The sequence below is a fragment of the Trifolium pratense genome, linkage group LG4, assembly GCF_020283565.1.
Source record: "Trifolium pratense cultivar HEN17-A07 linkage group LG4, ARS_RC_1.1, whole genome shotgun sequence".
Lineage (NCBI taxonomy): Eukaryota > Viridiplantae > Streptophyta > Magnoliopsida > Fabales > Fabaceae > Trifolium > Trifolium pratense.
The window spans coordinates 8130811-8155919 of NC_060062.1; the positions used below are offsets into that span (position 1 = coordinate 8130811).

A 25109-nucleotide genomic window follows, 5' to 3' on the forward strand; every position below is an offset into this window, starting at 1 on the left:
AGACTCCCACAAAAGTGTCAACACATCGTGCACGTATCCCAAAAAATGCCACCATAAGCTTTTTTGTAAGTTAACATTAATTTTTAACGTCACATACCAAAGTGTTTAATGAATTACAGAATCATAAATATTTTGCATTTTTTTTCTTGAGTCATAAACTAAAATGACAGCAAGTTGCACATTTAAAAACCAAAATAACTATTTTTTTTCTAATCACACTCCAAAAATATTGGTTACACCCCAAATTGACCAAAATACCCTTGAAAAAAATTAAATTTTCAATGTCATCCAAAGACTTTTGTGTGTTTCTCAATTTCTCTTCCATTCTCCTTTTCGTTAACAAACAACTAAAACTCTCAAACACACAACGATGTCGCCCAAACAACCGTTGTAGTTTATTTCTACTAGTCAAATATTGGTCATGTTATTGCTTAAACTCAATCTGAAAGGTAAGATTATATAAACTCAAATGTGTACGTAAAAATTATAATACCAAAATTGCCCTTCTTTGTAAAAAAAATTTCTAAAAAGATTCAAAATAAAAAAATTATGCCAAAAATATTGGTTAAACCCTAAAAAATTGTTAAAACCTAGAAGAGGGGTTTTGGGAATGAATTTGTGTTTATAAATCCACAAGCCATGTGGGCAATATCATCAACAACAACAACAAAGACATCATTTTTATTCAATAATTTCCATTTCAACAAACATTTGACTCTTCCAATTCGTCTTCTAATGTCTAATTCTAAAACTGCTAGGGTTTCTGATTCTTCTTCACCTTCTTCTCACGCGTCACTCAAGCGCGTTGGTACTCACAATGGAAGCTTCCATTGTGATGAAGCTCTTGGTTGCTTCATGATTCGTCTCACTCGCAAGTTCTTCAATGCTGAAATCGTTCGCACTCGTGACCCTCAGGTGTGTATGGGACCTTTCTCAATCCAAATCCAAACCCAAAATGTTTGATTTTTTTGTTTTGTTGCTTAGGAAGTGTTTATTTTTCTTTGTTTGTTCAGTTATTATGAAAAATATGATTTTTTTTTGTTTGCTTGATGAAAAGTGTTTTTTTTTTGTTGGGTTGCTGAGAAAATGTTATTTGTTTTCTGGTTTTTCAATGACTTGAGAGAGACCCAATTTTGTTTTGGGGAGTTATTTTATTATTAAGTTGCTGTCAGTGACTGAAGAAGGTTAGGTTTTTTTTTTTCTTTTTCGGAGGAGGTTGTTGGTGAGAAAGTATGATTTTTTTTGTTTGGTTGATGAAAAAGTGTGATTTGTTTGAGGTTTAGTTGATGAGAAAATATGAGTTATTTTAGTTTGATTACTATGCAATTAGGATACTTTTGTTTTTGTGAGGTTTCTGAGTAAATGTGATTTTTTTCCTGGTTTTTTCATAACTTATCAGTGACCCAGTGAGATATTGGTTTATTTGGGAGGTAGTTTTACTGTTAAGTAGTAGTCTGTGACCGGAACCGGAAAATGCTGTATCTTTCGTGTTGTTTGTTTGGTGTTAAAATGTGGAAAAGGATGATGCTTTTCGATTGTCAGTGGAGTTTTTTTAATGGTAATTTGTTAGGGGGGCATTTGAAATTTAGTTGGAGAGGCATGTTTCTTTTTGTTTGTTGAAATATGTGTTTCGCTATTGAATGAAGTGAAAGATTGTGTATTTTTTTTTAATATATGTTTGATTTTTTTTTTGTTTAACCTAAATTGTGAATAGGTGTTGGAGGGTCTTGATGCTGTTCTTGATGTTGGAGGTGTGTATGACCCTGCCCGAGATCGATATGATCATCACCAGAAAGGATTTGAGGAGGTTTTTGGGCATGGTTTCTCCACTAAATTGAGTAGTGCTGGTCTTGTTTATAAGGTACATTTGTCATCTAAATAACCTTATTTTATTTAGTGTTTGGTTGAAGTGAGAAATAGAAGCAGGGGAGAGGTTATTTTAATCTAGTTTGGTTCAATACGAAGGGGAGGGTAATAAAGGGGGACACAATTTCTCCTCACTCAATTTTGGCTTCCCTCCGATATTGGTGGGATTCGGTGGGGGAGAAAAGATGGGTTTGAAATATTTTACATACATTGATTGACTAAAATATTTGTATGCAGAATGTAATATGAATGCTTATAAGTGTAAAAAAGGTAAATTAGTTTTGAAGTCCCTTCCCTCCCTCTAATCAGCAGAACATCTTGTTGAAATCCCTCAACTCCTCTCCTTTGAACCAAATAGTGAGAATTCTTTTGTTTTGGTATAATTACCAATTGTGTGTGGAAATTTGTATTTGGAATATGAATTTACCTTACTAATTCTTCTGTTTCGGTATAATTATACTATGCTTTCTTTTTTCTGTGTGTAGCATTTTGGAAAGGAGATTATAGCCAATGAACTTAAAGTAGATGAAGAGCACCAAGATGTGAATTACGTATATTTGGCTGTTTACAGGAGCTTCATGGAGGTAGTAAATTTAAAAATGTACTCTATTTCTACCTTTCAACTTTATATACATTATAGCACCTTGTTTGGTGATATTCCTTTCCACTCCTTGATTCATGGTAATTCGTTTTTCGGATACCATGTTAGACTGTTGAGATCTCAACCTTGGAGATAATGAAATCAGAAAGTGAGAGAGCGAATGGAAGAGTAAACTTCTGATTGTATTTCCTTATCTGTTTCTCTTACAATAGTAATAGGGAAGAGTCCCTAATAAATCTAAGCTAACTAAGTTTCCTAACTAACTCACAGCTGTGTAACTGCAACAAACTCGTACCGACTTAACTGTAACTTAACTGATATTCTCTAATATACCCCATCTGCATTAGTGTGGGTCGCAGGTAGAATGTACAATATCACAGCAACTCAGTAAGTAGAATTAAACAATCCCATCCCCAAGATATTCTGAGAGAGAACCTGGACTCTCCCGCAAGACTCACTAGTTGACTTACTAAGGGGTTTCCTATGATGTGTTGTGGATTTATACTGTGGATTAGTCCTTCATTGTTTTTATATTCTTTATTCAAGGACTTGGTTGAAAGATAGTTTTGCTTATGTTGTGGGACAATTAATTGAGAACCACATGTTCTTTGTTTTAATTTGATAATAATTGCCTGCAGAATGGCTTAGGGGACTACTGTTGGGGGTTGTTAGTCCTCTTAAAGTGGCTGATTGGTGAAACAAAATATATTTCTGATGATTATTAGACAGTTGGAACATTATGATAAATGATATTCTTGTTAATCATTTCAGGCAATTGATGCTGTAGACAATGGAATCAATCAATATGACACAGACCAGCCTCCAAAATATGTGAATAATACTCATTTATCTTCAAGAGTAGGGAGGTTTAATTTGGATTGGACAGATCCTGATCAGTCATCTGAGAAAGAAAATGAGGCCTTTCATCGTGCCATGGCTCTTGCTGGCAGTGAGTTTCTGGATGTGAGTATTCACCGTTCACGCCCTTTCTCTTTGAACCCTAAGAATAGCAAGGGATTTTGAATTTTTTTTCTTCCTGTTTTACCTTTTCATTGCTTTCTGAACAAGTTCCCTTCTTCCCCTGCAGAGTGTTCGATTTCATGTAAACTCATGGTTACCAGCAAGGTCAATAGTAATGGAGACTGTGGCGGCTAGACAAACTGTTGATCCTTCTGGAGAAATTTTAGTTTTGAAAAAATTCTGTCCTGTGAGTTGATTACTCTTGTCACCCTCTTCAAACATTTGTATGATATTTTTAAACTTGATTTATTCAAAATTTTGAATTATGTCTAGTAACTGTCAAAATCATGACTTGAGGGCTTGAGAATGTGTTTTGACCAACATCTTGAATATATATGTTGAAAAATATTCTAGAGCTTTTCTCATGCAAATTTTTATGGATTCATTTGAAAATATTTAATTCTGGGTAAACAAGATTTTGAGTCCATTTATAGAGCAAGTTAATTGTGAAATCATGATTTGAAGCTTGAATGATTATTTAGACTTTATCTTAAGGCTCTGTTTGGTAAAATAAAGCTATAAGCTAGCTTATAGCTGAAAAACTAGCTTATAGCTGATAGCTGAAAAGCTAGCTGATTGAAATTAAAGTGTTTGGTAAAATTAGTTTTTTAAATGATTGATAAATATAAAAAGACATAAAAGGACATTTATATGTAGTGGGTAGTTTTTCTTTTAGTGGGTAGTTTTTTATTTTATAAAAAATAATAAAATTAAATTAAAGGTTAAAAATGGAAAAAACTGTAAAAAGCTATAAGCTATAAGCTCAAACGCTACTTGAAATAGCATCTCAAAAAAAGCTATAAGCTCGTGAGAAAAGCTTTTTACCAAACACTTTTATTTTTTTCAAACAAGCTTATAAGCTAGTCCAATAAGCTATAAGCTAGCTTATTGGACTTACCAAACACACCCTAAAAGATTTCATTTGATGAAAAATAAATAAGTTATATATTTTTTGTAAAAAAAATTCATTTCAAGCTGGTGGCACCAGGATTTTATAGTGGTATTTTACTACACACCATGTTAGAAGATTTTAACTTTTTTTTTTTTTCCGCAGTGGAAGCTTCACTTATTCGAGCTTGAGGGTGAGTTGAAAATTGACCCACCAATCAAATATGTTCTGTATCAGGTATGCACTTCATTTCCATTTTCTTCAAGTTCTATTCTATGCCTTAGTTCTGAAGGAGTCTCTAAAAGGGCATGTCGATAGATGTTTTAGAATGACTGCTTAGTTTGGTCTTTATTGGTATGAGAAATCAAACTATGAAAAGTCCAATATAATTAGACAATGGGTTGTTTAATATGTCTAAAGTTCAAACGTCTAGCTAGATGTTGAAGTCATATGAAGGTTTTGGTAGAACGAGATAGAATTGAATTTGAAATGGATGCAAATAATCAATTATCAGGGTAACGCAATATGATGCAATACCAGGCTGAGTGATTCTGGTTAAGGTTTATGGATGTTCAACAAGATCATTTTAAACTGCACCTTAATGAAACTGACCAATGCTTGAAAAATCATCAACTGTACTAACTCAATGTCCAAAGTCATGACTGATTAAAATCAGAACGGACAATCATGTCTTCTCTATAATTCATAAACCCTGATACATTTTGATCCCAATTTCCAAAATCATAGATTTGTCACCAAACCTTAAACTTGTTCTTGGCTCTCATTTGTGTTCCCATTAAATACATTCTCAAATCTTAGATTCAAAGTTTTCTTACCTCTGCACCTCAATTACTCAACTTAATATACCATCACTAGCAGGATTTCCAACTGCACCATTAAGGTTGTTTCGTAGTATAGCTGATTTAACCTTTGATTCATGTTCTTTTAACATAGCTGATTTCTCCACACGTGCCTTTCTCGATGCCTTTTACAGGATGAGAGAAGCAAACAGTGGCGAGTGCAGGCTGTTTCAGTATCTCCCGATAGATTTGAGAGCCGGAAGGCTTTACCTTCACAGTGGCGAGGCTTAAGGGATGATGTGCTCTCAAAGGAAGCTGACATTCCTGGTTGTGTTTTTGTGCATATGAGTGGATTTATTGGCGGAAACCAAACTTTTGAAGGTGCCTTGGCCATGGCCAAAGCTGCTTTGAAGATGTAGGCAGAGGATTGTAAAATCATCCATTAATTTTGCAGAATCTTTCAGTCTTGTTTTCTGATTGATTGCATTAAAGAGACAGAAGGGGATAGGAACATTGCCTTAAAAGATAATTATAATCATAATTGCTGAGTTATTAACTTTCTTTACTTATGTATGTGGATCTATCTTATCCAAAATTTCGTTTTGTAATTTAACCTTGTATACCTAATGTATTCTGGGTGCTTTTTTTTGATAAAATGTAATGGATTTTGTTTAATCGGGATGTTTCAAGATATCATGAATTTCATGCATCTATTTTGTTTTCTTGGAGCTCCAGGCTTTGAAAATTCTTAAATAAGTCTCGTAAAGTTGTTAATGTTCTTTTAGAGTTAAAAAAAGAATTTTTGAAACTGAAAGAACTGTTCTTCAGATTTAACTGAGTATAGGATATGCATCTAGCATAATGTATAAAACATCCAAAGCATATAAGTAAAACTTATTTTTTCAGTGTGAAACTTTTGATGACTAATTTAAGTATCTGTTTTTTTTTTTTTGACAAATATTTAAGTATCTGTTTTATCTTGTTGAGTAAATGTATATTCTTTGCTCTCAAAATTGTCGATTCTAATCTGATTTTTTTTTTATTGTGTTTCATTTGTAATAATTCGTTGTCATGTTTTGAGTTTTCTTAGCATTGTTAATAGAAGCACATTGCTAGCATTCACATCTATGTGTATCACCACTTGCTCACAGCTTTCATGCAGATACAACAGTTTTCTTAGCATTGTTTTGAGTTTTCTTGATCTTTTGGTAGAAGTACATGAGTGGATTGGTGTTTTGGGTCTGGAAGAGGATGCACAAAATCTGACACTGTTAACACAGTAAAATCATAATCTATGAAGCACCAACTCAGACACCAAACACAACACTTACATATAAACACCAATAATATATATGTGTACATGTGTCAGTGTCTTGTAGGAATCAGAATTGACACGTATAATCTATGAAGCACCAACTCAGACACCAAACACAACACTTACATATAAACACCAATAATATATGTGTACATGTGTCAGTGTCTTGTAGGAATCAGAATTGACACGTATCAGACACCGAAAACATCTTCAATCTAAAGTGTCGGTGCTTAAAATCAACCTAAGCTAGAATCAGTTTCTCACTTTTGAGGTTGAAATCTTGATTGGTTGAACTCTGCCGCTGCAGAAGTATTGCACACCGCGTCATGGATGTCAGTTCCATCACGGGTTTAATTGATGTCCCTAAAATCATAAGTCTTGGACAGTTGTCAAACTCAACAGCAAAGGGACAATAGCGCGGAGCAAATAAGAAAGAAAAGGAGAAACCTTTACCATCAGTGGAGTTCTGTATGTTCAGATTGGTGGAATAGAATGAAACTGATTTAACATTCATTTTTTTAAAATCTAACCAGACGATTCCATTTTATTCCACTCAATTCCTCCTTATACCACCAATCCAAACATACTCGAACTATAAAGGCGTTGGATAAAAACCTTGATCCTTTAGGCTACTAGTCTCATTTGTAAGCTTTCAATACAGTTTCACTTTTTTCTATTTCTGCCATTACAGTCATGGTTAAGTTGTCACTTCTCAGTCCCTCGAATCCAACATACAAAAGCTGATCAGGCTGAGATGAGACTAGGAGGATCATAAGCCATGAATCTAAACAGAAGCTGAGAAATATAAAGATAATCCAAGGGACTGAGAATCGAAATGTTTGTGGCAGTGGAATGTATTGTGAGGTAAGAGGAAGCATAACAATTAATCTTATTGTGTATAAAACAGGCGTGTGTTGGTGTCTAGTTTAACTTTGATCATTTTTCTTCAATGTTGTTAATCCGGAAGGTACTACTCTACCATAACTTCATTCTAAGTTCTTGGTGCTGTATTCTAAAGATGCCATGCATAAAACATCTAGGACTGATTTATTTTTTTTCCCTCTTTCTTTCAAGGACCTACTAGGCTATTATGGTTAAAGAAGTGAATAACACATAACATTTGATGGTAAGGTATAAAGGTAATACTTTTCTGTAATTGCAGGTTCAATTTATTTTTCTTGCTTTAGATTTTAGTTGTGTCTCTGATTAGTTTTATTTGTTTTATATATTGTGTTAATTGTTCCCATGTCATTTATCATCTAAACCAGTTAGACTACTGGGGTCTAGCGCAAGTAGTTGGTGTGCAGTGTGTGATTGTTGTAAATCTCGAGTACCAAGTTTGATTCTTAATGTTAAAAAAATTTCTAAATCAGCTAGCTCTCACTATACAAATGATTGTGCAAAATGAAAGGAGGAAAGACGATTGCCAAAACAATGCCATCTATAAGATGTCATTCATAAAATAAAACTCAACCATAGGATACACAAGCAATAACACAAAATGTATAACCTAGAGTTGAGATTAATACACATTATATAAAATATGGTGAATGATCTACGAAACATAGTAACATGTTTTTTAGACTGCTTTTACAAATCTCCATATTTATCTGTACACTTAAAATTCAACTACAAATTGTATGTGCAGCTTCCATTGTCACTTCTGGCTGTTGGATCATAGTTTTCTGCATAAGGGTCAGCACAACCTTGTTGGACAGGAAAATTAACTTGCTGAGCTCCTTGTCCTGCATCCAAACAGTAAGATAACATTTTTGTTTTAGTCTAAGTTGTTGTCAGGACCGGCCCGACATATTTCTAGGTCTAAATCTAGAAGGAGTTTTTGAATCAAGGTTTTAAGATACCACCGAAGTCTAGTGCACGTTGTTGGTGTGAAGAGTATGTGAGTGTTATAAATTCAGCGATACCAAGAATGATTCCTACACATAAAAGAAATAACGGCTTTAAGGATCAAAGGACTAACCGTAGAAGTTTCCAGTCTTGATAGCATCATCATTTGCATCACCAAGAGCTGCCTCACTGAGGTATTTGTCAGCTAACTGAACTCTCTTTACATTGTCTTGTTCTTGAACAAGCATATTTCCATACTCTAGTAGCTTGTCAATAGTCATTTTTGGTTGCTCAAAAGTTGGAGGTCCTTCCTTTGAATTCACAAGCCTTTTCCCAATACTCTCGACACCAATACCAGAAATCCAATTCCTGACTTCATCATCATACACTCTAGCCCTCAAAGCACCAAAAAAGTCTGCAAAAAATTGCATCAAACATTTGATTACTCTAATTTCATCGGGCCCTATTTGGATAAACAGCTAAATTAGGTGCTTATAACACGAACACCTATGATATAAGTGTTTATGTATAAGCTATTTCTATAACAAAATAAAGTCAAACTATTTTCATATAAGTTATAAGCTGTTTTCATAAGCTATCATGGAGAATTTATGAAAATAGGCTGAAAACATATTATGGACATGTCATAAGTTGTTCCTATAAGCTCACCAAACAGTCTCACAGGTGTTTATATCAGTACATAAGCTCAAATAAGTCAACACAAATACAGGCCCTTAATAACTAGAAATTTTGACTTGAAGCTGAGATTAAGGGATGACATACCAATGGACTGTCCAGGGAAAGTGTCAACAAGCTTGACAACGTCATCCTTAGGGACACCATCTGACCTGAAAATACCTTGACAGACACCGATCCGATCCTCACGAGTAGGCGCCCAGTAGAATTTTTCCATACGACCATCACGAATTAAAGGAGCATACAATGTTGAGAAATCATTACCGGTGACTATGATAGGGACGCGAGGATTATCCTCCTTGTTGTACATACCAGGAAGTTGAACATTGGTAGGGTTGTCAGCAATGTTCATAAGGGTTGCATTTACCATCTGGTTGTTGACTGTGTATTGAGTAGTGCCACCAAGTCTACCAGCTCCTGCATCAAGATCATTGATGAAGAGACAACACATCTTTCCTTTTTTGATAATGTCGGCCGCCTCACGGTACCTTTGCCTAATCAACTTTGCAGGCTCTCCGGCATTTCCACTTTCTAATTCTCCAGCACTCATCATTATAGGGCTGAATTCCAAAGAAGTAAACCAGAGTTAGTAACTGAGTGTCAATTTCATCTTGGATGTACCTACGCTACCATGCTATAGTGCTGCTATAGCTGGCATGTGACAACACTTATACTAAATAGTGTATCGCAGAACAATAGTGATTTGTTCAAATTCCGCTATGCTATAGAGCACTAAAGTATCGCTATAATCATTATTTGACAACATTGTGTAGCAATAATGGAATTAAACTAACCTGATTCCCATCTTGGCAAAGACAAGCTCACATTGAAATGACTTCCCTTGACCTTTTCCTCCCCAAATTCCCAAAATGAGAGGAATCTTAACACTTGGCAAGCTTAGATAGTTCTTGGTGATATGAACAACAAGCTTGTCCATAAATGCTGGTGCAATATACAAGCCATCAATTGTATTGTCCATATTGTACCTGAACATTGTTGTCGAATGGAGATTCAAATTGTGAATCGAAAGACTTACTTTTCAAGTTGTGAATCAAATTATATTGTGATTTGTAAGATACAACTCGCATCGCATGTATTGTAAGATACTGATAAGTGATAACCGTGTACTAGAAAATAAGTCTATTAGCAATAGCATTCAACAAGTAAATAAAATGAAAACACTTTAGTTTTCAAAACCCGAGTTTCAAATCTACGTTTAACTGAATTAAGGCAAAAAAAACTTACTGGCGAAGGCCGGCACTAATATAATCATAGGAACTCATGATAGCATAGTGAGTTCCAGATCCCATTGGAGCTTGGAAAACACTGTCCACCTTTCCCTTCCCTCTAGTGATATCTTGCTGATCATCTGAGGTGTCATAAGCAAGTCCAGCCCATCTGTCCTTTGAGGTCTGCTTTTCCTCATCATATTCGACCTGCGCGGAAACCTTGAAATTACCAGACAAACTCTTCTGGCTGGAAATCAGTGAACTGGTTTTCTTAAGGCTTTTTCCAAAAAATGCTGAACTTGTCATAGGAATTCCATTGCTAGAGCCATTCAATCTCAACTGCACAAAATATAACAGACCCTTTTTAGTCCCTGATTAACCATGAACTCCAAATTCAATGAAAATTGGAACAGACTCATATGAAAGAAAATCAAACACATACTATGTTTAGATCACAAAAATTCAGAAGGAGTCCATGTTCATGGAAATAAACTTAGAGTCAGGGTTTTAAAAAAAGGTTTGGTTCCACAATTTCGCAATCTTCGACTACTCTGGACTCAAATATAAGCAAAAAAAAATTACTCCCAGTAGTCCTTATTATAAGAAAAAGTTTATTCTTAGTTCATTGAATAATTGATGTATCTGATAATAAGAAAAAATTTGTTTTTTTAGCTTCATTGAATAATTGATGTATATGGTCTATAACATCAGATACGTCAATTATTTAATGAACTTAAAAAAACATCATTTGCTCATAATTGAGTCTGCTACCCCTCTTAACACTCATACAACTAGATACTTAAAAAAAAAAAAAAAAAAAAAAAAGAAGAGATATTAGAATCAATAAAATCATGCATGTTTTATGTAGGCATGTGTAGAATATACTTAAGAAAAGAGAAATATTAGAAACAAAGTCAATAATCAAAAGCATAAGTGAAACCACGCATGTTTTATATATGGACTATAGACCAAAGTCTTATAAGCTTAATATGATATAATAAGGGTACCTGTGCCATGTTAATGGCTCCAACATTTGTAACAGAAGTTGCCATAATTATTGGAAACCAAAAACAAGTTTGGTAAAGATTATTGAATTGGAAGCAGAACAAATGGAAGTTAGCTCCAAAGTCTTTGGATTAGATTGACAAAAAGAGAGGTGGGAGGAAGACTTTATAGTGTGATGAAGAAAGCTGAAGTGAGTGGAGCAAAGAGTGAGTACAAAGATAGAAATAATATTATAAATAAATAAATAAATAAACAAATAAATAAATGAATAAAAGAATCTATGGATTTAATTGAGAATTTATCAATAGCCACACAAATGAAATTGGCTTTATTGTATTATTGTTTGAATGTTAGTTAAGTAACCCTTAGGGGAAATGAAGTTGGTTTTATTCTATTATTGTTAGTTATGTAAATGTCAAGGGTTCACAATGATGTTGAATAATTGAGATTTTGAAGTGTGTTTTTCTTCTAGTTTTAAGTTTAAATTTTTCTATACTATTTTGTTTAGGTTAATTTATATAGAGAAAGTCTTGTTTTTAACTTGGTCTCGGCTAATAAAATTGTTGTTAATTAAATTACTTTTTATTTTCGTCAGGTAAATTTAATGGTTAGAATTTTATCTTTAAAGTGAATAAATAAAGTGTTTGGAGTTTAAATTCTGACTCTATATATAAAATGTGATATCTCTTCTAACAGAGTTAAGTTCACGGGATCCCAATAGTCAAGTTGCTATGTCTATGTGTATAGTATAGTACGTGGCTTATTTAGGTAACATGGAACTTGGTTTTATACCATGATGATGATGATGACTTGGTTTGGAAGCTTCTCGTAAGTAGTTAAGGTTGAATTGAACCTTCTTCCTCTACCACTCATATTTTATCATTTTACTATTACTTATACTTACAACAATATGGAGAAAAGAAGAAAAGACAAAATCAAATTATTTATTCTTTTGAATATGATAGCTAGTAGTAGTTAGACATCAAGGTCACTTTGAATTCAACCTTATGCCATAGTTACCTTTTGCATATACTAGCTTGACTTTAGCTTTTCATCTTTTAAAATAATATGGTACAGTTAAAAATTGATAAAATCAAGTTCTCTTCCTTAATTTGGATTAATTTCAATGAACAACTTCAAACACTTTTTTACTTTTAATTGGTGGGATTTTTTAAAATTTCTTTGACACATTGATACGATTTTTTACCCCACTTGTATTTGTGAAGGATTTTTTTAGTAATAGAGATATTATTTGTTTGGATTAACTTGTTTTGACTTAGGATTGACTTATTTTTTAATAAGTTTCTTATGCTAATTCATAAATTTCCATTAGCAAAAATTATATTTTCGTAAACTGTTTATTCTTAAACTACCTAGAGTTAAAGATCTTTAATAATTGTTTTTATGCTATTTTTTTAGTACATCAATCGAAATCATTACATATTCAATTTTGCTAAAAATTAAAAAGGATGAATCTACGAACAAACTCACAACATCCAAGTTAATAGCATAAAACAGATTAATAATCTCTATTTAAGTAAGTTTTTGAGGACTCGGTTCCTTTGAGCTTAGTTTTTTTTTTCTATTGATAACAAAATTAAATACATTATTTCTAAGATAATGTTTTTTATTCTTTATCACGTCGTTAGGCACAGGTTAATAATATTCTTTAAAAATTATTAGACATAAAAGTACGTGTTCTTTTTTAATTTTCGGCTTAATTATCGTTATGGTCCTTTTATTTTCACCATTTTGCAGAATTGATTGTCTATTTTAAAATTTGACAGTTTTAATCCCTTAATCAAATATTTTGTCTAAAATATGGTGATACTACATGCATGTTTTATCAATTATAATTTTAAATTAAGATTATATACCAATCAACTTTTATTTTTTAGATAAATGCTTGATAGAAGACTAAAATTGTTAAATTTTAAAATAAGAGATCAATTATGCAAAATTATAAAAATAGAATACAAAAACTGCAATTAAACTTTTTTTTTAGGAAAGTAGCTGTCTTTTTTTTTTTTTAAGGGAAGTAGCTGTCTTTTTATTATTATTATGATCAAACGGTTAAGCCTTATCTTAACGGTAACCGAATCGACAAGTCATAAATCTAGTTTGGTTATTGTTTTCTTAGGGTGGCCCAGCAGCTACAATCATTCAAATAAAAGTGTATAAATAATTAAGCACAAATTTTTCTTTGGTGGGGTTATGACACTCGACTACTCATCCATTATTGGAGTTTAGATTTGGAAATAACTTGAAATGTAGAAACTTCACATGTGACTATCACTATGATAAGTGATAAAACAAAACAGTTTTTTTATGTTTACAAAAATGTCGACACTCAAATAGTCTATAGTTTGGTTGTGTTTGTATTTATTAATTAATGTAATAAATTAATGTTAGGTTGTATTTTTATATTATTATTTTTTTACCACCAGTTTAATCTGGTTCGGGGGTCAGTTCTGACATCAAGTGGTTTCAGCATCCTCCCGATCGCAGTAGCGGGGATCGAACCGCGGTCCTCCTTATTAAATTCAGCGTCAATTATCATTAAACTAACTAACTAACGATTGGTTATATTAATTTATTTAAAATAAATTAAAATTTTGTTTAAAGAATACAGATATTCAATAAAACTCTAATGTGTCTAAGAATTTATCTTACTTAAAATTTAAAAGTATTAATCAAGTAGTAATTTAACTTGCTTATATATAAAAAAAAAGTAGATTTTTTTTAGTAATTTAACTTAAAAGGGTTAACGAGTTTCATTTAAAATAAATGTTTGAAAATTTTGAATTTAATTTTTGAAAGGAACAATAATTTATTAAAATTTATTTATTTCTCGATGAACTCTAAATTATCAAAAATATTCCTTCAAAAATTGAAAAGTTAACAAAAAAAAACTAAAATCATTTTTTTTTTATGTGGACAAGGGTGAAGCTCACGAATAAGGTAGCACGACAGACTGACTGACAGAGCACAAGTTATTGTCCAAGTTTCTTGGAAGTAAGTGTACTACGTTTCATAATTTGCCCGGAGCTATTATTGTTTTTGGCTGTAATGGATGGATATTCACAACTCACAAGTTAGTACTGATTTCATAACTTTTTTGTTCCAAAAAGAAAAATTCCATTTGAAAATTTGTACATAAAGGTAAATTTTGGATTTGAATTTGAGTAACTGCAAAAAAATATTTCGTCTTATTAACTCATATTTTTTAAAATAAATCTCAGCATTTTTTTTGGTAGAAAAATCTCGACATTATTAGTTAAACTAAATCTTACAAACGATGGATAATTATAATTTTAAGATAACATTTATTGAGTTAATATTAATTTTTCTTTCATACTAACAATTTTAAAACACAGTTATAATAGTAGAATGATATTGTGAAATTGTTTATTTTTATTGAATGTGTAGAAAATGATTCTAATATTTTTTATAAAGTCAAAATAATACAAAAGTTATCTATACGATTCGGCACATACTCAATGAAAACTATAAAAAATATTGGCGTCAGAGAGAATCGAACCTCAAATCTCAAGAGGAGCACACTCTTAAGTCTCAAGTCAATACCAATGCACCAACCCAAGTGGGTTAGAAACTTGTATTATTATGAGTAATGATTCATCCGCAAAAATGAATGAGTATGAATGTAGATACAAGTATCTTAGTATCCACCCGTCCCATATTTGTCTAATATATATTTTTAGGTTAAATATATATTTGGTCCATTTACTTATTTTAAAAGTTAACTCCAATAAAAATCCGCGATTCGAATACCAACGTCTTTTGTAGCTATACCAACTAAATTACTTTTATGGGACTTAACAATGATCAATTTAGTCCTTAATAAGAATGACTACAAATGCCGTCCCGTGAACTTAGTTCAGTTCGTAGGGTCATTACATATATTATGCAGGAGCCGGAGTTTGAACTCATACAATTCACTTATTCACTTTTAAGGTGAAATTTCTAGTCACAAGAAAAAAAGAATGACTACAAATAACACCATATATTAATTGACCGGGTGTAGTGTATATTTATTAAAGTATTATGGTTGCATCGTGAGTGGAGCCTTGGACTTGTTCAAGTGGGCTTGATCCCTTCTCGGGTGATCAACTCATTTAAATGGCTATTGGCCTTAACGAATGGTGTCCTAGTATTGTTCGGTACAATTAATATTAGATAATGTGACTAAATTATTTATCTTTAAATTTTTCTCAATCATGCGTGTATGTCTAATTATAATTGATATGAAGTTGTGCCCCAAGTTAATATTTCTCTTATTCTGCATACATACATATTGGTATTCATCAAATTCAAGTTCATGAAGTCGAAACATATTTGTATAATTTGAATTTTAAAACTCAAATCTTATTTTTTCACCACTAGAGTCCTAGAACTCAAGTTGGACATTTTTTAAATTTCAGAATGTCCACGAGAAGGGCGCGCGAAAAGAAATGAAATTTTCTCATCTGACTCCCTATGTTGCTTTTCTACCCCGCGTTCCATTTTTGCCTTTATTAAAAAACTTCGGAACGCATTTTCCGATAATTCTTTTTAGTTTAAATTCGAAAAACACATTGCAAAATTTTTTCAAAATAAAAAAAATTGAATAACACGTTCCGAAATATTTATCCAAATGAAAAACGGAAACACTGGTAGAAAAGAAAAATAGGATGACATGAGAAAATTTCAAAAGAAATTATCGTAAAAAAATTCGCTTCTCTTCTTCCCCAGGTCGGCAGTCCTCTCTTCTGTCCCTGCACCGCCGCGGCGGCGCCCAGTCGTCCACTCCCTCTCCTCTTCCGACGCTTCTCAACAAACACAGACATTGACCGCTGCTTCATCCTTCTCACTGCCGCCCACTACACCACCGTCGACAACCCTCGCCTGAGAAGAAACCAGAGAGAGTGATGTGCGATTTCGTGTGAAAAGACCATATTAAAGCTTTGGTGAGACTACTTAATCTAACACTGAGTAATTACGATCCTTAAATTTACAAACCCAATGCACCACTTAGTAAAAATTGGATCTTTTTCATGTTTTCAAACTTTCAAAATCGTTCCTTTTGCAACTCAACAAATGGGTATTGCTTCAATTGTTGATACCCTTTATACCCATTTGCATAAAAATAATGGAATCACTATTGAGAATTTTTTGTCCAAGACTAAGCCAAAATTGGATTCTCAATGCGTTATTCAAGTTCTTACTAAGTTTTATCCTACACATTCTCAATTGGGTGTTAGGTTTTTCATTTGGGCTGGATTTCAAACAGGTTATAGGCATAGTGGTTATATGTATAGAAAAGCTTGTAACTTGCTTCAGATTGATAAGAATCCTGAGATTATTTGTGATTTGATTAAGTCTTATGAGGTTGAAGGGTGTGTTGTTAATGTTAACATGTTTAGGGAAGTTTTGAAGCTGTGTAAAGAGGCTCAGCTTGTTGATTTGAGTTTGTGGGTGTTGAGGAAAATGGAGGGTTTTAATTTGCAACCGGATACGGTGATGTATAATGTTGTTATAAAGTTGTTTTGTAAGAAGGGTGATGTTGAAATGGCGGAGAAGTTGGTGAAGGAGATGAGTTTGAATGGTCTTTGTCCTGATTTGATTACGTACATGACTATGATTGAAGGGTTATGTAATGTGGGTCGATTGGAGGATGCTTATTCGATGCTCAAGGTTATGAAAGGTCATGGTTGTTCGCCTAATTCGGTTGTTTTTTCGTCTATTTTGGATGGGTTGTGTAGGTGTGGATCAATGGAAAGGGCATTAGAATTGTTGGATGAAATGGAGAAAGACGGAGATTGTTGTCCTAATGTTGTTACATATACATCTTTGATTCAAGGTTTCTGTAAGAGAGGCGAGTGGGCGGAAGCAATGAATATTTTGGATAGAATGAGAGCTTTTGGGTGCTTTGCTAATCATGTTACTGTTTTTACTTTGATTGAGAGTTTTTGTAGTGAAGGTCGTGTAGAAGAAGCTTACAAGTTGGTTGATAAATTTGTGATGGAACATTGTGTCTCGCGTGGTGATTGCTATAGTTCACTAGTGATTTCTTTGATAAGGATAAAGAAACTTGAGGAAGCACAGAAGCTCTTCAAGGAAATGCTTACTGCTGAGATCAAACCCGATACTTTGGCGTCTAGCCTTTTGCTAAAGGAGTTCTGTTTGAAGGATAGGATACTGGATGGATTCTACTTGCTTAATACAATTGAGAATATGGGATTCTTGTCTTCCATTGACACTGATATTTATTCTATTATTTTAATTGGTCTTTGTCGAGAAAACCACTTGACGGAGGCCACAAAGCTTGCAAAAATAATGCTTAAGAAATCTGTTCCTCTACGGCCTCCATACAAAGAAAGTGCAATTGATATCCTAAGAAAATATGGAGAAAAAGATCTTGTGAACCAGTTAGCTGCTATACATAAGGAACTTCGATGATAGTGTTATGAAAGACATCAAATTCATTATTTATCAGCTGGAACTGGCTGAGATAGGGGTGCGACTCTAATCCGTGTGGTGGTTGGCCTCTTGATGGCTTTCCGGTCCCGGTTTGAAGATGATTGAAAAGTTTTGCTGTATGGTGCCTATCGTTAAATTAGTGGAGTTGCAATACACAGACAAACCTAACGGTTAGTAATAATTGTCCACCGTGGACCACATTATGGTGGTCTATGGTAGAAGCTGCGGTAATGCTGTAATTTATTTTCTCGCCAAAGATTGTAATCTGATAGAGTATCTCACTCGTGTACACTTGGATATTCTAGATTTTATGTAGTTTTGTTAGTCTATCTAACATACTTTAGTTACATCGTCATCTCTGTTAGATGATATGATTCTGTTTGAGTATCTATTTTTTTTAGTCTGAAGGACAAGATTGTGTTTCTTGTATGAATATAATCGTTATCATCAAAATAATTAATTTAGATTCATTTCAGTGAAATTCATACAAATTTCTGTCAGTTTTTCTTTCAATTTACTCTCGATTATATTATTCTAATATGGTAGATTGAGCTTGTCTGCAATCCATGGCCAATATCTTCCAATCTTCCACTCTCATATCCTTCCTCGCCAACTCTGATGAGTTCTTCGTAATCGTTGGCACACAACTACTCTTCTCTTGGTCGGAAACCTCTATTCAATTCCTTAGTTTTCAATGAAATACTATGACATACCTTTTTCATTATAGTTAATCCTATGTGCTTTTTTTTCTTTTCTTGAAATGCAAAATCCCTTAGTTTTATAAGCCTTACTTCATTATATTCATTTAATGATAGATTCTATTTTTATTTTCTTTTGGAGTAACTAACGTTTGAAAGGAAGAATTTATGAGATGAAGTTCTGCTTTTCTGTTGTACAAAAAACTAGAATTGTGAACTCTTTCATACAATTATAGTAGATGATATTGATATTTTGATAATAACTTCCATTGCAATTTATTTTGCAAATCCAAAGCCTATCCTTGATAGTGTTGATAGGCAAACAATTTTTTTTGGGTAAAATCTTAAGCAAGTGAATAGAGGGGGCATTAGATGTAGCACATGAGCTGCATGATTTTGACTGCAGTAGAAAAATTTATGATGTGGTCTAGATTATTTTTGTATGCCATAAGTAATCCTCTTTTGAGTCATGGTTGAGAACATTATAGTTGGAACCGCTTTCCTTGATATGAAATTTCTTACTGCGTGCTTGCTGCATTGTTTCCATTGATGTTAGTATTCTCATTTGCACTCAAGAGGCAGGATGAATGAAATTGTAAAATAAAAATGGAAAATAGCCAGGTAATGGATCTGTGAATGGAGGCATTCTGAGATGCTTGACAAATAAAAATTTGTATATTCATATTTATCCCTAAGAATAAAAAACATATGTTTTGTATTCTATTTGTAACTGCTAGTGCTAGATTCTGCTGGAGTAAGATTAGAGATGACTCTGTATGGAACTGAAAGTGAAAGATTGAAAATAGAAGAACGAGGTTGAACTTTGTACTTACAAATTTTTTGGGGATGAACATTTAAGCATGAATGATAATATCTTTGACAAAACATCAGTTGGACAGAACCATCGTAGGGCATAATGGCTTCTTCATATGAAACGAGGTTAAGGGTATTGTTTGTCGGGTTCTTGTTATATTGTGTTTAATGTGTTAAAAGTGTGGAGCTGAGAAATTCACCTTCATGCAATCTACAACTTTGGAGACTCCAATTCAGACACCAGAGGCATATTAACAACTGCATTTGTGCTAATTCTTAGGGAATATGGTGAAGACGTTTTCATAAGCATGCAAGAAAAGACAATAATGGTCAGTTATTACAGATTTCATAAGCAACCGAAACACAACATCCTCATCTCTTCTACTATCTTTGTTCTTTCCAGGTTAGTTTTTCTTCTTCTTGTTTATGCTTCTAACAATAACAAGTGCAAAATGCCTTGGAATAATGTTATTATAGTTCAAACCATTGGATCTTTGTTGTTCCATTATCATTCATTTGTTACATGTTGGTTTTTGTTTATTGACAATTAATTTTAACCAACATCCACTTGAAGAGATACATGCTTCTTATGTTCGAGGAGTGATTCCATAATGTTCTGTGATTTTGCTTCAGAAATATAAACTTTGACCAAATGATGCATCCATGCATGATGTCATCAACCAGTTAGCCTCTACAGTTAAATTAGGTTGTACTTGTGTCACTCACAAAGCTGTAATAGGTAACTGCTTAAAGAACTAGTAATTTAGTGTTTGTAGAATGAAAAGATTGTGAATGAAAAGTTCATTTTTGATTAATTAGGATGAGTCTAGATTCTGCTTAATAAATAAACAAGGAGGTAAGACATTCGGATACACACCTCGGTCCCATTGGCTACTTGCCAGTGCAATTATTTACAACTTACAAGCATAATCTACTAGCTGGCTATTAACCTATGAATCACTGACACAAACACGAAATTGAAACCGACTAGTAGACTGCAATAATAGTTTGAGAAATGGAAGTGATTGTATGCAACCGTACGTGTTAGTGTCATGTCAGTGTCAGACACCACTCAAATACACCTTCAATTTGAAGTGTTGGTGGTACATAGATCCTAACCAATATCTACGGATGTTTCAAGTTTCAAAATTTATGCCTGTAGAACTCAACAAGCAGTTTAAGGACAAGTGATCAACCACGGGACAAAACTCAGAAAGTATTAAAGTCCAAAGCAAAATGTAGTAGGAATCTGGTGTATGTTTAGTTCCCCAAAATGCACTCTCTAAAGCTAAATGTTTCTACTTAGACTAATTTCCCTTAAAAGCAAAATCGCAGTTTAATTTTTCTATTGATAAGTATGATTTCATACTTACGCATTCATATTGATACATGTAATTAAATAATCTTCAGTTTATATTGGGTGCAAAGGTAATGCATATAACTGTGAAACAATATGATCTGTTGAAGCAAAGTTTTGATCATTTGTTCTTCTCTCAATGTGTTTTTTCAAAACTCAGTCTCTATTTCAGTTTCTGAGTTCCAAATATGTGTCTATTATTGTATTCAGATGAGAACGAAACGAGTTAGTGCAATAAAAGAGAAAAATGTATAATGACATTCAAAATTTAATGAAACAATATACATGATTGTCATTTTAATGTGATTGCATTCTAACTTTTGAACTAATATTATTATTTGAAATATAACGAGGGAATGAGTGATTACTTGATTGAAGTTAGCATGGTTGAAAACTTGAATTGGAAGAAGATAAGTAAGATCATAAATTTTACCATTCATTCATTCAAGAGTAGAGCTATTGAAAAACGATAGTTTCTCTTCCCGCCCCCATGTTTCCTTTTCACCCTTCTAGCGCGCAAAAAAATTCGATTTCTATAAACCGAAGTTTTTTTTAGTGTAAAAGGAAACATGGGAAGCCTAATGAGAAGCCAACTTGAAAAACAAACAGGATTCTACGTTAGCAAGCACTTTGCACTTTTTAAAGAGTCAATCAAAGAGTAACAAAACCACACTGTTTGTAATACACTTAGCATCTTAATACACTGTTTATTAGATCATTTACATTCAATAAAGTTATTGAGAAAGTGGATGGTTAACCAGTTTTTCACTATTTTCCTTAAAAAAAAAAAAACAGTTTTTACTGTTTATTGGTAAAATAAAATATAGATATATTGATTCCTGTCATTCAAAAATATATTATATACTAAATATATTAGAAACTCGATAATCTAAAATGCAAACGCAAACACAAAGATAAGAGAGATTAATCTAGTGGACAAACAAAGGGGTGTTCTGCTAGTTAGTTTATGAAAGAAAAGAAAAATGACACGTACCAATGGCAATAATATTTTTCAGTGTGAAACTGAACTGAATGGATTGATTGGATAAAGACAATTAGAATGAGTTTGAGACGCTACGTTGACAGCTCCGTGTGGGGGTGTTAGTGAGTCCACACGACTATATCTATTGACTTCAAATCAATTATGTGACCTAGTAAAACAAACATGATAAGAGACTCATACAATATAATTACATCCTTTGTGCCATTAAAAAATGATAATAATCCTTTGTCTAGTTCAAATGTACACTCAAAATAACTGTCTGGTAAGTGTAATTTATTTAATAACTGTGTCACGGACATTGATTTGATTTATAGGGTTTAAGTTTGAATATTAAATATCTCGCATTTTTACGCTTAAATATTGCATAATTAATTTACTTCATAAAAGGTGGTAGAGTGTTCTTACAATGATGCTGTGATGTAGTACTTAGCAATAAACTATTTTCAATTTATCGAAAATAAAAGTGCAGAAATACTAAATGGTACGAGACGAAATTCGACGACATGTGTGGCACAATCTTCGCCGTTTAACAAACTATTTCATTTACCACTTTGGCATGTATTCCGCCAAAGCCGGATTTAACAATCTCCAAAATCATGCCAAATCAGCTTTCGCGTTTCTTCGTTACTATATTTTGTCGTACTCAATAGCACTCCTCATAAACTTTAAGCCTACTTGACATAAAAAAAATTAATAATTGTATTTTTTACTAATATAATTTAATGATAACTTTTTAATCTAATATAAAATAAACTTATATATATATGAGATTTATCTCCCTAATGCATGTCATAGGATTGACCACAAATACAAGAAAAAGGTGATGAATCTTTGGACTAACGAGGGTACTATGCTCAACTGAAATCATGAATTATATTTGTACTTGTCACATAGTCAAGGTCACAACAAAGAATTTCCAATCCACCTAAACTATGTTGGAGCTTTCTTGTGTTCACATCCTGTGTTATAGTACATATATGTCTTGATGGACCATTCGTGAGTGAGGAACAAAATCAAACTTAGACGATTGATCTACTAGGAATTTAGGATGATTTCTCCTTTTACCTTTAAATTTTTCTTTTCACGCGAAAAAATTCGAAAAATATTTTCCAAATTGTTTTCAGTGTAAATTTTAACTAGAAGAAAATTTCGAAAAATGTTTTTCGAAGTTTTCTGTTTGTTTTGCGCGAAAAGAGAAATTTGGGCAAAAATTAATAATTTTTAACGGCTTTATAGAGATCATCCTAAATTTGGTCAGAAGTTCGATTACTGCTTCATAGATATGAAAAAATTCATTTAAAAGAGAAGAATCTACCTTATATATACACTTTATAAATTCTTCGCTGAAAATTAATAATTTTTAACGGCTGATATAGTAAAAAAAAGCTCACGTCCCAATCCACAAGTGACAACACTCCATAGGCTGAATATACGAAACAGGATTTAAGTCCACATTGTAATGAGTATTTTATAATATTATTATGAAAACGAATCCAACAGAAAACACCAAAAAAGAAAGATAATGAAAGAAATTCCAGAAAGAAAAGTAATACTCTCGGAATGTATTATGTATACGTAATCATAAAATATTAAACGTCCTTTTAATTAAATCACAAGTATGATAGTATAACAGCATATACTATCATTATAATATAAAAAATAAAAGGCATGCATATATTTTCTTAATGCAATTTTTCCAGTCTTAAGGGCCATTAACTTTAGGAGACCAATTTCACTGTCCATTTGCAGGGTCTCATTCAAAGCAATTTTTCTTACTCTATATGAACTAATCTAGCTATTAACATTTGTATCAGAAGAAATCGAACTTAAAACCTTAAAAAGAGCGTACTTCAGTAACCTAAGTCAACATAGCATATATACTATCGTTTCAATATCTTGTGACATAGTATATGATAATTAAGATTAAAGACTTGAGTCGTTCTTTCATTTGGTACTCGTACGTACGTGAAGCTCTCTTTCCTTGTAGGTTCGTTCCTATAATAAGCCATCACACAAGTTACATAATGAATTAATTAGAATTTCTTAGTGTTTGATATGATATTTTTATTAATATATCTCATTAATATTTTATTTTGATTCAGTGATTACCGACATTTTTTATTATGTGAAACTGAAAACTAAAATACAATATTATATCGAAGAAATTTTATACCAGTTCAGTCCACATTCTGGTATTTTTACTACAATTTTATATAATCAAAGATGTAGAACATCTTATTCTAATTCTAATATTTTTATAAGAGACAATTAGGTCAAAAAATTTAATGCTGTAAACTATGTTACGACCAAATATAATGCGAGTAAACTATATTATGACCAAATATATATTAATTTTTGTTGACTTAATTTTTTCTTATGAAAAAGATCGGAAGTAGTGAATTTTATTTATTACCAACTTATTTTTTTTTTCTTTAGATGAAGTGGTAATCCACTGAAAATAAAGTCACATATAAATTGTGAGATCCCGGGTTCGAAACTGGGTCACGATGTCCGGCCTAGCAATTTTGACATCATTAAATTTTATTTATGACCAACGTAACTTGTTTTCTTTCTTACAACTTGTTTGTAAAAAAAAGAAAAGAAAAGAAGATTTTATTTATGACCAACTTTTTTTTATTCTTACATTATTTTTGGACAATATTTTCTTTTTCTTATTCTTATATGTTACGTGATTATAACGTTGACATATATTAATCAGCTTGACGCGTATGACTTCATCAACACAGTAATATGTACATAATTTTATATAATTTAACAAGATTCACAGATAAATAAAGAGATCAAAGTATTTTGGTTTCCAATTCCCTACGCAACAAGAAAAAGATAAAGAGGAAAAAACACAAAGGATAGTAGTATATACATAATATATACTATGATATGATTTGTATGACGAAATAATAGAATTAATTAGAGAAGCAATGAATTAAGTAGTTAAGTGGATCATATATGCATGTATACATTATTTTTGGTAATTTTTTAATGTTATGTATCTAATTGTTGAAATCCAACGCCTCAACAAAAATTTATTAAATCAGTCTCATCCATAACTCCATGTCATTATATTATTATACAAATTATATTTTAATACAAATATACAATAATTTTATCGTCTGAGTACAATAATGACGTTTGATTTCCTATTTTGTTGCGGTGTTCGTTTTATTTTTATAAAAAAAAAATTGGCTTTCGTCAATTACAGATTGAAACGATAATTTGGCACTATGGTTGTAGATCCGAAGAGATATATATATTTCAACCACTCTAATTATTTTATGATATAAGCATTTTGTCATTATATACTATTCGTAAACATTTTTGACGATGTTAGTTGTATAATTGTATTTGAGGTTCTCTCCATTTAAATGAATATATAGTTTTGCTTTAATAAAAAAAAAAAACTACAATTGAGGCGCCTAATAATTAGCTTAATCGTACTGTTAATTTTGTTTTAGTTTGGGACCTGAAAAT

General features: G+C 32.3%; 3 protein-coding genes across 3 annotated transcripts; 2 read left to right on the plus strand and 1 right to left on the minus strand.

Annotated features, from left to right (window-relative positions):
* The first annotated feature begins 518 nt into the window (after nt 1-518).
* Nucleotides 519-5796, plus strand: LOC123919555 (MYG1 protein). The gene is made up of 7 exons (XM_045971505.1): nt 519-915; nt 1715-1861; nt 2352-2450; nt 3239-3430; nt 3555-3674; nt 4542-4613; nt 5371-5796. The coding sequence occupies exons 1-7, from the start codon at nt 640-642 to the stop codon at nt 5593-5595; spliced, it is 1131 nt and encodes a 376-aa protein (XP_045827461.1). The 5' UTR covers nt 519-639; the 3' UTR covers nt 5596-5796.
* A 2118-nt stretch (nt 5797-7914) lies between these two features.
* LOC123919556 (ribulose bisphosphate carboxylase/oxygenase activase, chloroplastic-like) lies at nt 7915-11648 on the minus strand. Its single transcript, XM_045971506.1, has 6 exons — nt 11272-11648; nt 10281-10603; nt 9830-10021; nt 9123-9595; nt 8473-8754; nt 7915-8236 (listed from the first exon to the last, which is right to left on the minus strand). Exons 1-6 carry the CDS (start codon nt 11314-11316, stop codon nt 8121-8123), a joined length of 1431 nt encoding a protein of 476 aa, XP_045827462.1. The 5' UTR covers nt 11317-11648; the 3' UTR covers nt 7915-8120.
* A 4298-nt stretch (nt 11649-15946) lies between these two features.
* Nucleotides 15947-18182, plus strand: LOC123919557 (pentatricopeptide repeat-containing protein At5g47360). The gene has a single exon (XM_045971507.1). The coding sequence runs from the start codon at nt 16292-16294 to the stop codon at nt 17726-17728; it is 1437 nt and encodes a 478-aa protein (XP_045827463.1). The 5' UTR covers nt 15947-16291; the 3' UTR covers nt 17729-18182.
* The last annotated feature ends 6927 nt before the right edge of the window (nt 18183-25109 follow it).

What these genes read in the sequence shown, in the direction of transcription:
- LOC123919555 (XM_045971505.1), top strand. Translation starts at nt 640, where the DNA reads ATGTGGGCAATATCATCAACAACAACAACAAAGACATCATTTTTATTC. An exon ending in TTCGCACTCGTGACCCTCAG is followed by an intron (nt 916 to 1,714) that starts GTGTGTATGGGA and finishes AATTGTGAATAG; the next exon opens with GTGTTGGAGGGTCTTGATGC. An exon ending in GTGCTGGTCTTGTTTATAAG is followed by an intron (nt 1,862 to 2,351) that starts GTACATTTGTCA and finishes TTCTGTGTGTAG; the next exon opens with CATTTTGGAAAGGAGATTAT.
- LOC123919556 (XM_045971506.1), bottom strand. Translation starts at nt 11,316, where the DNA reads ATGGCAACTTCTGTTACAAATGTTGGAGCCATTAACATGGCACAG. An exon ending in ATTAGTGCCGGCCTTCGCCA is followed by an intron (nt 10,022 to 10,280) that starts GTAAGTTTTTTT and finishes AACAATGTTCAG; the next exon opens with GTACAATATGGACAATACAA. An exon ending in TTTGCCAAGATGGGAATCAG is followed by an intron (nt 9,596 to 9,829) that starts GTTAGTTTAATT and finishes TTTGGAATTCAG; the next exon opens with CCCTATAATGATGAGTGCTG.
- LOC123919557 (XM_045971507.1), top strand. Translation starts at nt 16,292, where the DNA reads ATGCACCACTTAGTAAAAATTGGATCTTTTTCATGTTTTCAAACTTTC.